Raw genomic sequence first — 14,739 nt, forward strand, 5'->3', positions numbered from 1 at the left:
CATGCAGAAGACTCCCTATGGTGCATTTTGGCAGTTCTATAAACACAAAAAACAGATACTTTATACAGAGCACCCCTTTGTTCCCTGCTTCTCATGGTATTTTGATTAAGCACCAGCCATTTAGGGCATCACTGCAACATTTGATTAAGAGAAACTGACATATTTACATAATAACAGCTGCTCTTCTTTTAAGTCTTCATAAACAATCTAGGGATTCTGGGAAATAGTCTGTGGCTTTGAAGCAGTTTAAAGTTAGGAATATTTTCTTTAAACAGTTTTCTTTTTTCCTTCACTATTAAAAAATTCATTCTCTGAGGACATTAAGGACCATTTCTCCACTAGGCTGTAAGCTCCATAAAGCAGGGCCTGTTCCTGTGCTGTTGACTAATGACTCCTCAGAGCCCAGCAAGGCATCAAATCATCTTTCATGAATGCTTAATTTGTATCTCATGACTTATTATACTAATCTATGTTGTCAGTTTTCTTACTGGGCTATATATCTACCAATAGAAAACACTTCTCATATAAGAATAATACGTATTCTTAAAATTATCTTAAAAATCCTTAAAAGTGTATTCTAATATTTTCTTATTGAAAATGTGAAATTAACAATAAAATGTGGTCCAGAGAAGTTCAGATAGTCATGAAAGTCACATCATTTGACTTAAAACCACCCTCCTTCACCCAGCCCAATGTTCTTTGAACCACATTCTGCTGCTCCACCTTTATGATTCTGTAAAAATCAAATTTAAATGAACTGTCTTTCTGAAAAGAATATTTTCAGGTTCATTAAGAAAAACTAAAAACTAGTTTGTAAAAGTCTTTTATTGTATCCGTGCCACACATAGTAGTGAAAAATAACACTCCTAAAAAAAAATGCTACCTTTTGCACATCATTTTATTTTAAATAAAACTTCAAATACTCTTACATAGGTACAAAAAAAAATTCTGATCTATCTGCCTCCAACAGGCCACCACAACACACAGTAGATAAAACACAGTGGCTACAAATGTCTTTTAAATTTATTTCTGAGGCAAGGCAAATGGGAAGGAAATGTTTCTATGAAAAAATACTGTGTGTGTAGGAAATTGTCACAATTTTATTCCACATGGATACAAATGATTATACTTTAATTTAGGCCTTGGTGGCTTAAAATTATGTAACAAAATAGAAAAATGGAAAACTAATATCCCCTACACCCTGTTTCAAAGGCAGGCACTACCAAGATCAAGGACACGCCACAGTGTTGGTAGAGGAAATTACTGTACAAGCTGTATAGCTATAATTACCTTCAGACTAAAATAAAATGCTACAATCCTTCTAAGGCATAAACAATAATGTCTCCAAACAATATGTACACATAATACATATTTAAAACAAGACTCAATATAAACAATAATGAACAGTATATACATGTCAATTTTTCTTCACTGTCTTGAAATACAATTTAACTACACAAGTGATGCAGCAACATATATATATATATGTATATATATACACACACATATATATATATATATAAATGTACTTGTAACTTTACAGTAAAGTTTATTTTTGGTGCTTTTATAGCACATCAGTGTAAACAGTTTAACTTGGCTTTGTTTTATATTTTAAAACATTCCTTGTTGTATTTTCAAGATTTAAAGCAATTTTCTAGTTCTTCCTTTTCACAGAAAACGAAGATTCTGGATGTGGTTTAATCATAAATAATTCATAAAATTAAATACATTCACTAAAAAATAAACTACAAAGTAAAAAAATGAAAAATAGATATTTATTGAGAGGGAAAGGAGAACCATTTCCCACATTAGAGCTCTGGTGTTGAATATTCAGTGCGATTTGATATATTTTAATTGCTATTGCACTATAACACCCTTACCTTTGAAAATTCTTTGGGTGTGCTTCCCTGTTCTACCTAAATTAGCTGATAAATCACACAAACCAATAACCAAGGGCCTTGGTTGTTGTAGGAGTGAAGCCTTTAAAAACGGTATCATTCTTCTGATACTTTTATTTTTTGTGATACTTTTTTTTAAGGAAAAACAAAGTCATTATGCGTGTGCCTTGCACATTTACGTAAAATATAGTTCACATTGCTGGTCTTATTTGTCCTTATTGAAAAGGAAAAAAGAGAGATTATTGTAGCTTCGGCTCACTTTGAAAGTATCTGTCCACTTTTTTTCAAAATACTTCCTCATACTGTGGCCTGCTCTGCCTATATCAGAGTCATCTTCATTAAATGTTTCACAGTTGTCAAAAACAAGCCTGACATCGAGAGCAAAGGCTTCCGGGTTTGGATACCTGAAAGAAAACACATGATTTAGAGGTTCTTTTGTAGGGTGGCTTTGTTTTGTAAACAAATGAAATAATAATAAAAGGTAAAATAAAAAGTAAAACTGAAAAGGTAAGAGAAAAAGATGAAGATAACTGCATTTAAGCAGAAATAAAACACCTTGTATCCTATTATAAATGGAACATTTTAAAACTTCCATGTGTTCTGGACCATAAAGGATATAAAGTCAGGTTAAATGGAAAAACAGATTTCTCAGAAGATCAAGATATATTTCAACTAACTGGCATTTCTCCCCCCATCCAATTTCTGGTTTGACTTGTATTACAATTCTGTCCCAGGACTCATACCTTTTGACTAGTTTAACTTTTCTGACCAATTGTAGCGCTTGTAGTACCCTATGATCCACATTAAAAAATACTCAGTTTCAGTAGAAATAATGTAAATGCCTCCTATGCACTATACACATTATAGCTGCCCTGGAGCCCTCACGTACATCCCAGGACATGCCACTCTGTGTTAAATCTTCCCCATTTTCTCTTTCTCTTCTTCAACAGTGCTCTTTTCTCAAGCAATGGATTATGATGAACCCAAGAACAAAACAGCATGTGTTATCCCTTCACAGAGCAACACTATGAGGATCTGCCCTTCCATTGGAGGCACTGTGGAGCCAGTGCTTTTTTGGTGTGATAAGCCTGATTCTCTTTCTCCGTAAGAGCACAGACAAGACAGAATGGTGAATGCACCTGCCTAAACTTTTTGGTAAAAAAGGGCTGCCTTGTTTCAAGCCAACTCAAGCCACATCAATACATTTTGAAAGAGGGCTTTTGGATATCCAAATTTAAATTACTTCTAATATATGATATATGATAAGCTGAACACTAAAATAATTTACCTATTAGAAATACCTATGAAATACACACTGAAGCTCTGAGCCCTGGTAAAATTGGAACTATTTCTTTCATCAAATACCTTATATAGTCTTTTTCACTCTCTCATTATGACATATGCAATAATAAGAGAATTAAGTCAGTACTTATATAACTTCACCCATTTTCCTATTCTTCTGGGAATTATTATTTTTATTTAGGTGAAATTCACGTAACATAAAATTAGCCATTTTAAGGTAGATAATTCAGTGGCACTTAGTACATTCCAAACATTATACTACCACCACCTCTATTTAGTTTCAAAACATTGTCATTACCCTAAAGGGAAACCTCATAAACAGTTACTCTCCATTCCTCCCTATCCCAGTCCCTGGAAACAACTAATCTGTTTAAACAACGAATCTGTTTTCTGTCTCTATGGATTTACCTATTCTGGGTATTTCATATAAATAGAATCATACAATGTATGAGAATAGTTTTTATAAAACATTTTAATGTTACTCTGAGAAATATTTCTCTCTTTAGACTCTTCCTTACTACAAGAAAAGGTTAATGATTAATGTTAGGGAGACTGAAATCCAGGAAAAAATTCTAGGTGAGATTCTAGGTGAGGTAAGTGCAATGCTCACATCTGTGCCGTCCCTTCACAGGACAGGGCAGCTGATGGAACCCAGACTCATTAAACTAGGCACTACCTCCCCTCTGTTCTATAAAATTCTAATTTAAATATTTGAAATATTGTTCTGAGTTTGGGTTCCAACTCATTAGTATGGGCTTAATCAAACAACTTGAAGTTAAGAGGAGCTTGAATCCACTCAATTTTGCCTCAAACATGGCTGGCGTCATGAATGGGATTACACAGATCTGCTCCTCTCCATCTGCCTTCCTCTGCTGTGTTCCTCCTCCATTCACCAGGACTCATTCTCAAAAGGGAGCTCCAATTTTTGGTAATGTCTAAGGTCTGTTTTAATATCTAAGCCTGTGTGTTTTGGGCATTTTGAGGCTGAAGTTCATCCTCCACCCAGGGATTGGAGAATCACAGAACATAAAGTCGAGTTAATTTAAACACTGGTAAAGTCTTCCTGTGTAAGTCTGTCCTGGCCATGTGCTACCCACTTAACATCTGAGTTTTTTGATTAAAAAAAGCAAAAGAACTAGATCCTATCTAGACACCAGCTTCTGCTGTTTCGTTCACATTAGAACCAATATTTTAACAGTCTTAAATGTTTTCTGAATTTTAATTTTTTAAAAGGTAAATAGACAGAATCTCCTATACACTAATGATAAACTAACAGAAGGAGAAATCAGGAAAACAATTCCATTCACAATTGCATCAAAAAGAATAAAATACCTAGGAATAAACCTACCCAAGGAAGTGAAAGACCTATACCCTTAAAACTACAAGACACTCTTAAGAGAAATTAAAGAGGTCACTAACAAATGGAGACTCGTCCCATGCTCCTGGCTAGGAAGAATTAATATCGTCAAAATGGCCATCCTGCCCAAAGCAATATACAGATTCGATGCAATCCCTATCAAACTACCAACAGCATTCTTCAATGAACTGGAACAAATAGTTCAAAAATTCATATGGAAACACCAAAGAGCCCGAATAGCTAAAGCAATCCTGAGAAGGAAGAATAAAGTGGGGGGGGGGGATCTCACTCTCCAACTTCAAGTTCTACTACAAAGCCACAGGAATCAAGACAATTTGGTACTGGCACAAGAACAGAGCCACAGACCAATGGAACAGAGAGACTCCAAACATTAACCCTAACATATATGGTCAACTAATATTTGATAAAGGGGCCATGGACGTACAATGGGGAAATGACAGTCTCTTCAACAGATGGTGCTGACAAAACTGGACAGCTACATGTAAGAGAATGAAACTGGATCACTGTCTAACACCATACACAAAAGTAAATTCAAAATGGGTCAAAGACCTGAATGCAAGCCATGAAACCATAAAACTCTTAGAAGAAAGCATAGGCAAAAATCTCTTGGACATAAACATGAGTGACTTCTCCATGAACATATCTCCCTGGGCAAAGGAAACAAAAGCAAAAATGAACAAGTGGGATGACATCAAACTGAAAAGCTTCTGTGCGGTAAAGGACAACACCAAAAGAACAAAAAGGCATCCTAAAGTATGGGAGAATATATTCATAAATGACAGATCCGATAAAGGGTTGACATCCAAAATATATAGAGTTCATGCACCTCAACAAACAAAAAGCAAATAATCCAATCAGAAAATGGTCAGAGGAACTGAACACAGTTATCCAAAGAAGAAATTCATATGGCCAACAGACACATGAAAAGATGCTCTACATCACTAGTCATCAGAGAAATGCAAATTAAAACCACAGTGAGATATCACCTCACACCAGTAAGGATTGCCACCATTCAAAAGACAAACAACAACAAATGTTGGCAAGGATGTGGAGAAAGGGGAACCCTCCTACACTGATGGTGGGAATGTAAACTAGTTCAACCATATGGAAAGCAGTACGGAGGTTCCTCAAAAAACTCAAAATAGAAATACATTTGACCCAGGATTTCCACTTCTAGGAATTTATCCTAAGAATGCAGCACTCCAGTTTGAAAAAGACATATGCACCCCTATGTTTATTGCAGCACTATTTACAATAGCCAAGAAATGGAAGCAACCTAAGTGTCCATCAGTAGATGAATGGATAAAGATGTGGTACATATACACAATGGAATATTATTCAGCCATAAGAAGAAAACAAATTCTACCATTTGTAACAACATGGATAGAGCTAGAGGGTATTATGCTCAGTGAAATAAGCCAGGCAGAGAAAGACAAGTATCAAATGATTTCACTCATCTGTGGAGTATAAGAACAAAGAAAAAACTGAAGGAACAAAACAGCAGCAGAAGCACAGAACCCAAGAATGGACTAACAGTTACCAAAGGCTGGGGAGGATGGGTGTGAAGGGAGGGATAAGGGTGGGGGGAAAGAAAGGGGGTATTATGATTAGCATGCATAATGTGTGTGGGGGCACAGGGAGGGCAGTACAACACAGAGAAGACAAGTAGTAATTCTACAGCATCTTACTACGCTGATGGACAGTGACTGCAATGGGGTAAGTGGGGGGGACTTGGTGATGGGGGGAGTTTAGTAAACATAATGTTCCTCATGTTATTATAGATTAATGATACCAAAAAAAAAAGGTAAATAGACAGAATCTTTTGAAAGACTGGCATTTCAGTCTCCAAATAAATAAATTAGTCATTTGGTAAATTTCTTAAATCCTTTGATACATATGAGAAGAATGTTGGTCATTAATGAGTTAAGTTTTCCTCAACACTTCTAAATTGAATATAAATTATAGAACATGGTCATTTTCTCCCAAGGAATATCCAGGAGAGATCAAATAATACACTATAAAATAGTGCTTTAAAAAAAACCAGTAAGAATCTAATTAAAATATATTTTAGGGTTATTTTTCATGTAGAGTTCCCTTTTTCTCTATAATTACTGGTGAATTTGCCTGCAGTTATGGACACAGGCTACATTAAGCAAAACCAGTATATAGGAATAAAGGGAGCGGGGAGAGTGGAGTAAAGGGCCCGTGCAGCTCCACGGCTCCTGGCCATTCTCATGTGCAATGCTTTACATGGGCTTGTTCTGTAAACAAACAGCCTCATTCCTTCCTGTGGTTCCAAAATAGTTCAGTGTCCAGAACCAACTAAGGTCCACTAACAGTAGTTACACTCTGGCAGGAGTTTGAAGTGGTTTTAACAAAGATCATTAACTGTGGCCAGGAAGCCACTTTACCCTTCAGATAGGATCACAAAGATGATATTGTAGAGAGGAGCAAATAATAGTTTTCTTCCACTTTTAACAAATGCCTTTTTTGTAATCTACAACTCCTTGTAAAGTTTTCATTACTTAAAATTTCCAATGATCCATCTTATAATATCTGAAAATATTATGAAATCAATTTTTGTTAAATCCACATGAAATGGTATTGATATTCCACTGATACACAATATAAGCTCCAGCTTACATGTTACTTAGTCACTATGAGAGGCTTCTCTGATACTTTTCCTTAACTCCCAGGCTAGGTTTGGTGGCCTTCCAATGTCAAAACAGCTTTATTATACTATTTCTAATTACTGAAGTAATTTTAATTGACTTGTCTTCCATATCATAGTACCCTAAGCACACATATATATCCTGTCTCTAAAGGCAGGGCCTTTAATTAATGTATTCTTGGCTCGCTGTAAGAGTACCGAGCACATATCAAACATTCAATAAATACTGAACCAAAATGATTTACTTACTGTCCACTACTTAATTTCTCTCTAATTGTGGAAAAATCCATAGGCTTCTTAATAACTTTCTTATAACCAGGAACAAGTTTCAAGTTTACAGGAAGTAGAAAAGGCCATGCATCTTCATGAGTTTCCATTTCAGTAAGGATCATACTAGGGAAAATAATGTTTGAAATCAGTATCTATGCTTTAGAGCTATCTATCTTTAGTAAAAATTGAGCTTTCATTCTCTTTCAAGTAAAGACAATGCAAACTAATTTATTAAAAAAGATGAAAGAATACATTTACTTACAGTACAGAGTTTACATTACACAGGAAAATTTGTATTTACACAAACTGTCAAAAAGTCACCTTTAATATGGTGGAAGGTTTCTAAACAAACACAATGGGATGTTATGAAAATATAGAACAGGGGAACAGAAATAATACCTGCAAAGAGTCAGGTCCTTAGAGTCATCTCGTTTTGGTTTCTTAACAGAAGTAAAACTTTCTTGTTTTGACAAGTTACCAGAAGTGTTTTCCTCCATTTTTCTTTTTCTTGGGTCTTTGCTGAGATGAGTTTCCATTTCAGTAAGGATCATACTAGAGAAAATAATGTTTGAAATCAATATCCATGCTTTAGGGCTATCTAATCTTAGTAAAAGTTTAGCTTTCATTCTCTTTCAAGTAAAGACAATTCAAATTAATTTCTAAAAAAAGACAAAAAAATACATTTACTTACAGTACAGAGTTTACATTACATAGGAAAATTCCTATTTATACAAACTGTCAAAAATTCACCTTCAATATGGTGGAAGGTTTCTAAACAAACACAGTGGGATGTTATGAACATACAGGACAGGGGAACAGAAATAATACCTGCAAAGAGTCAGGTCCTTAGAGTCATCTCGTTTTGGTTTCTTAACAGAAGTAAAACTTTCTTGTTTTGACAAGTTACCACAAGTGTTTTCCTCCATTTTTCTTTTTCTCGGGTCTTTGCTGCCCCTTTTCAGTGAACTGCTTGCAGACGCGGAGTCTTCATCTTCAGTGTCCCCTGTTAAAGTTACTTTCTTGCCTTTCTTTGACTCATTAGTCTTTTTTCCTTTGACATGAAGTTTTTTGATTTTTAAAGTTTGACCACTTGCCTTTAATTAAAAAAATAATATATGAGGTATAAGAAAATAACTGTCTACAGACCTTCTATTATTTTAAATTATGAAACTGACAGAATAAACAAAAAGAATACTCTTTCTAATCCAAGAAGTGGATAGTTTTATTATTTTCAAGAGAGATCTATGAATTTGTTCTCTCATAATATTAGGCTAAACTCTAATGATGCATGAAAAATGTAAAGAATTCTTAAAACTTGAAGATGTTGATCTCATGGCACAATGTTTGGTGCTACAGAACTTAGCAGTTTTCCTTTAGACTTTGAATGAATTAAAGATACTATCTTTTGAATGAACTGAATGTCACTAATTGAATGAATTTAAAGACTATCTTTTAGAGCACAATATAATTAAGAACAAAGGTGAATATACATAGAAATATAGAGATTACTAATAAGAAAGTTGAGGAGGTAATTAAAAAGCTAGCCAAAACATGAAAGAAAGCTCATGAAGTGTCAAATAGGAAAAAGACTTTTATAAATGGTCAAATCTACTGGAAATTGTTATTTTTCTCAAAAAAGCATTTGCTGTTTAGAAGAGAGTTCCACAAACTTGTGGTTCCCAGGTGTGAACAAAGCAATGTTATTAAAGATGAGGAGAAAAAAAAAAGATGACTTTTTGGGGAAAACAATAAAGAAATAGCATAAAAGAGATCATATTTGGAATAAAAGGATATGAATGCCAGCTATGCTCTGTCAGTAATTAACTATGGAACTTTGTAAAAAAATCTGTGAGGCTCTGTTTTCTTGTCTGGAAAAAAGATAAGTCACGCAGTTGGTAAGGTCGTTCTAGCTCTAAAGCATATGGAAAAAAACAAACAAACCCCAATGTGACCCTTATGCAATCTAACAATTTGTATGCAGCCCATCAATGTAACAATGAATATCCACCCTCCTCCCAACATCCCCCAATTTAGAAATTGGGAAATAAGCCTGTATTTTGAGAATTAAAGTTACAATGAATATAATAGATCAAAGAAGAGAAATATGCAAGGTTACTGGTAATGTATGATTTTTGTTTTAATTTTCTATAATAGTGTTTATCCACTTTTAGAAAACTATTTACTCCTTACCTAGACTGTTAAGAAATCTTAAAAAAAAAAATTATAATGTGGAGTTAGATATTCAGTCTAGCCCTAATTTAAAGTTGCCTATATTCTTGAAATGAACTTGGCTGAAAACATTTCTTTGGAGTATTTCATAGCAATTACCTTGAGGATTTCATGATTCTTTTAGCAATATTTTTTAAAAACTGCTTTTAATCAAGCAATTACAATTATTTGGTTCTCTATTGGGATGTTAAAAGCATAATTAAGGAGTTATTTTAGTGGATTGAAATGGTAAGGCAAACTATAAATCTAACACCTTTCCCATACGATATCAAAGAATCACTACCTCTTGTCACTGACTGAAATAATTAAAATGTTTCACTGTCTCTTCTCCATTTAGTTTATTAATTTTTACTCACTAAAATTTGATTGAGTTTTCATATTATACTGAGCTTTTAGAACCCCCAAATCATAAAAAAAGAGAAAGAGAATGCTGAATATATAATGAGGAAAAAGTCCATTTAATGAAGATTAAGTTAGACTGAATAGTTGCTACACAAAAAGAACATTTCAAAAAAAAAAAGAGAACATTTCATGGATAATGGGCCAAAGCTTCTAGTTCCTATTCGAACTAAGATGTTACTTGAGATCATTTTCTAACAATACTCACAGTAAGAAAACAGGAAATTTAAACCACAGAATCCAAAGACTTTTGTTACAAAATGGTAATAAAGTCTCTTTTTCCATTTATTTAATTATTGATGTTTCTCAGATTACTTCACTAGATTGTGCACATAGATAACTTTTTAAAAGCAAGCTTTTATTCAGTTACCTGATTACTTTGTTATTAGACAGAGGTATTTCCCTTGCACCCACGCTTTCTACCTTGTTAGAATGCACAAAGAGGACCTTCAGTATGTCTTAAGCAGGACCTAGCAGATTGTACATACCATCGCATATTTCTGTTGTTTGTACATTTATGTATCAGAAGTTGTAAAGTGGTGGCTCACAGACTGTAAACAGCCCACAGAATGTGTTGTTATTATATTTGGCTCCCATAATGCTTCTAAAAATTCTGAATTTGTTGCCAACATTTAACATTTGGGAGGACATGCATAAAGATCCATAATCTTGAAATATTGGTAGATCCTAGAATACTGGACCTACATGTCTACATGACAACAATTGGCAGGAGTTGAGTGATGACTGACACTTAAATTGGGGTATGACTTCCCTGTTTGCCACAGTCTCAACACTTCTGTGTTATTTGTGTGGCTTTCATAGGCACTGGACTTTGAAACTTCTTGTGTGTGTGTGTGTGTGTGTGTGTGTCTGTGACTGTGTATAAATATGTATACATACACACGCAAGGCTTTTTGATTCAATGTATATATGTTGGCATTAATATGCACATACACACAGGAAAAAAATACTTAATCACAATAATGTGTATAGAAATAGCCATTGGAGAACAAGGTATACAGCATAAAAATTTGTAAATAACCATGAATTAACTAGGAAGATATTTTAAAAGCTTAACTTTAAAAATTCTTATAAATCAAAATAAAATGTTTACATTTTTTATTGCTACAAGAAATATAACACCTAATTCACTACATTTACAAAACTAAAAAGAGGAGAGGCTTAGAAAGCTGTATTTACATAGAAGGGCTTGAATGAGGTCATAGATTTCTACATCTCCTAGTCTATACCCTGAATGAAAGATAGCCAGAATACTATTTAACCAAATTTATCAAAACAGAAATCTCCTACAGCTTACCAGATGATACTCCAAGACTTAAAACCCTGATTTGTTAGTAATTCATAAAGTTTTAGAGAAACTTCCTATAGCTTGACTATAACTAAACTAAAAGATAATTCACATACAACCAATAAAGGTCAAACTGTAGTTGACTATATATGACAAAGATGATCAAATAATAAGAAAGCGACTTAGTAAATATGATGCCATGTGAGACCCTCTGTTATTTTGTAAAACAGTCTAAAATATTATACATATTAATATAAACATGTCACAGAACTTTAAAGTTATAAAAATATTTACATTCGTGACCTTATTTTATCTTTACAAATCCTTGCCAGGCAGATGCTATCCCACTTCACAGATGATAACCCTGAAGCTAAGAAAGCACTCCAATGCTTATCGATCAAGCAGGTAAGAAAACCAGCAAAGGAAACTGAAAAGGAGCAAAGGCAGAAAGAAAACCAAGTATGGTACTAGAAGCCAAGTGAAAACAGGGTTTCGAGGAGGGTGTGCTCTGGAACTGATGGGTGGGCCAGGGGAGGCCTAAGCACTGATCCCCAGACTGACAAATGGCCACGATAGGAGCACTTTCAGAGAAGCTGTGAAAGTGAGAATCTGACTAGAAAGAGTCCCAGAGTGACTTGGAGGAGAGAAATCAGAGAGAGTCAGAACAGACCTGTCCAGCAGGAGTTATTCTGTAAAGGAAAGGAGAGAAATGCGGGAAGTGGATGCAGAAGTGAGGCTAAGGAGGGGAAGAGACAACAAGGGGGTGGGATCTGAGGCACAAGATGGGAACTGGCTTAGGGAGCGGCACTAGTGGTGCATGGCACCGAGAGACGGGTTTTTGTATGAATGTAGTATGATAATAAGCAGATTCATTTGAAATCACTTGCCAGTCACATTTAAATTAGAGACCTGTGAAGGCTCATACCAACTGGTCAAAGCAATATGATAATATAGCAAAAAATGGGTTGGCCGAGTTATAAAGTAAGGAGAGAGAAGTGTGAAGGGGCAGCACGAACTGAGGGCCAGACTCTTCCCTAGAAGTCCCCTCCTTCAGGCACTCTTCTCCCTGTTTACTCTCTTGACCTCATCACTACCAGCAACTACCACCTATCCATACACTCAGTCCCAAACATCCACCTGCCCATTGCCTTTTTTTCTTTCCAGTCCATTCCCTTTAGCACTTGAAACTACTGTGCTAAGGGAAGGAAGGCAGATACAAAAGGCAAAACATTGTATGATTCAATTTATATATAATGACCAGGAGAGGTAAAGCCGTAGAGATAGAAGGTATATTAGTGGTTGCCAAAGACTGAGGGAGAAGGGGGACAGTGACAACTAATGGGTACAAGCATACTTTTTTAGGATCATGAAGATGTTCTGGAGTTAAATAGTGGTAATCATTATATAACTGAATATATTAAAAACCACTGAATTGCACACCTAAAAAGTGAATTTTATGGTATGTGAATTCTCTCTCAAAAAAATCCTCACAAAACTCTGTAACTCTGTATTTTGATGTGTAATTAAAAGGTTGAGTTTTCGATCCCTCTTACCTTAGCAATGCAAGCTGGACAAAACCAGTCCCCATCTGGTATAGCTGTAATCTTAGGTCTATGGCAGTACGTATGACAGCCCTTGTCACAGCCATCACAAAGGAGGAGCAGTTCTTCATTATCGCCCTTTCGACAGATCTGGCAGTACTATAATACATGAGAAATCATTTAAAATTAATACTCTATTATGAAGAATAGTTATTGGGATATTAAACACACCATAATTCCTAATTCATATTAGTAATGAACATTCCGCTTGCTAACAAAGATACAGTAGCCATACACATCTATGTATCTCTCGTTACACAGATAGGGACCACATGACGGGGTGAGCAGTTCAGTTGGGGTAAATGCACATTTCAGGTACACTGCAAAGAACAAAGCTAGAGGTTGAATGCCTGCACACACTTCAGAAGCATGTACACATTAACATATGAAATAATTAACATGACATTAGAGCACATAAAGCAATGAATAGCTTTAATACATGGTGTTTAAATTTTTTAATGTATTTCATTTTTTGCTTATCTTAGCATCCTCATGATCTCCTGAGAAAGAAATAAGTAAGAGTTAGAGTAATTTTCAAGATCAAAACTAGGAAACTTGTATTAGTATCAGAACTATATATAATAAAAAGATATTCCTATATTTTGACTACAATTGTCCACCCATTTTTTTTGTGATTGATTAAAAAACCTGTTCAACCCAGGAAACTTGGGGACATCAACCCAAATCAAACAGATGACACAAATGCAGAAAATAGACCCTACAAAATGATTTCCAAGGGAAAAAAACTTATATAAAAATTAAATCAAGTAATTTAAGAAGTCATGTATTTTCTAGAACTAAAAATAAAATTTTTCTCTCTTGAGAGATTTCTAATACCATTAAGAACTTTAAAATCTGTAAAGAGAAAATAAAATTAGTAAAGAGAATGCTTTTTCCCAGGCATACATATTCTGTATAACAAGTTTCACAAAGAGAAAGGAGGGAAGTTAGACAGTAAAAACTTTCAAGATGCCTTTAAAAAATGGTAAGTAGTAACATCATATATTGTGACATTTCGTTTATACTCCCAGTCACAGTAGAAAATGTCCTGCAACCAATATTTTCAAATAATGAAAATAAACTATAAATTATTTATACTAATTGAAAATTATGTATTCATATATTCTTAAAAGCAAAATAGCTATTCAAACTTAACTACTCAATATAACACTGAATCTTAATCTGCAGTCTAAATAGTCTCTTATATAACACAGTATGTACACTAATGATAGCTTGAAAATCTTATCAAAATGGCAAATACAAAACTATTCAACTTAGTAAATACCTATCAAATATATGAGATAATACGTATCAAATACATACGTAATAAAATTGGCATGTGTACTAAGAGCAAAAGCTGCAGTTTAATGTTCCAACAGTTTTATTTTATGACCCTTCCTAATACCATAACACTAAATACCTTAATATGGTATTATTTCTCCAAAACTGAGTTACATCATTACATGTTCTATTATAAAAATATTCACTGAGAAACATTTGGAAGGTTATACTTCAACCCCTCTAACAACAAATTTAATTCATGAATATTAAGTAAATTTTTTTCTAAATATACTAAAAATACCATGAAGTCTCTTTTTCTTCTCACATTTTTCATTTAAAAATAAAATTATTTTCCGATACTTATTAGGAAGGGGTGACAGATCTCAAGCTCATATCACTTT

At 34.3% G+C, this 14,739-nt stretch overlaps 1 protein-coding gene across 18 annotated transcripts in view; it reads right to left on the reverse strand.

Annotated features, from left to right (window-relative positions):
• Nucleotides 1-807: 807 nt before the first annotated feature.
• Nucleotides 808-14,739, reverse strand: part of BAZ2B (bromodomain adjacent to zinc finger domain 2B) — a 153,230-nt gene continuing 139,298 nt past the window's right edge. For 17 of the 18 annotated variants that reach the window (XM_073241524.1, XM_073241520.1, XM_073241527.1 and 14 more), the window contains 5 exons: nucleotides 13,010-13,156; nucleotides 8,348-8,613; nucleotides 7,919-8,071; nucleotides 7,499-7,642; nucleotides 808-2,302 (listed from right to left, as the gene is read on the reverse strand). In XM_073241524.1, the coding sequence (XP_073097625.1) occupies nucleotides 2,104-2,302; nucleotides 7,499-7,642; nucleotides 7,919-8,071; nucleotides 8,348-8,613; nucleotides 13,010-13,156 (909 nt within the window). In that variant the 3' untranslated portion in view covers nucleotides 808-2,103. Of the gene's footprint in view, nucleotides 2,303-7,498; nucleotides 7,643-7,918; nucleotides 8,072-8,347; nucleotides 8,614-13,009; nucleotides 13,157-14,739 lie in introns of those variants that run through there. The other variant, XM_073241536.1, reaches the window with a different exon arrangement.

The sequence above is a fragment of the Manis javanica genome, chromosome 7, assembly GCF_040802235.1.
Source record: "Manis javanica isolate MJ-LG chromosome 7, MJ_LKY, whole genome shotgun sequence".
Lineage (NCBI taxonomy): Eukaryota > Metazoa > Chordata > Mammalia > Pholidota > Manidae > Manis > Manis javanica.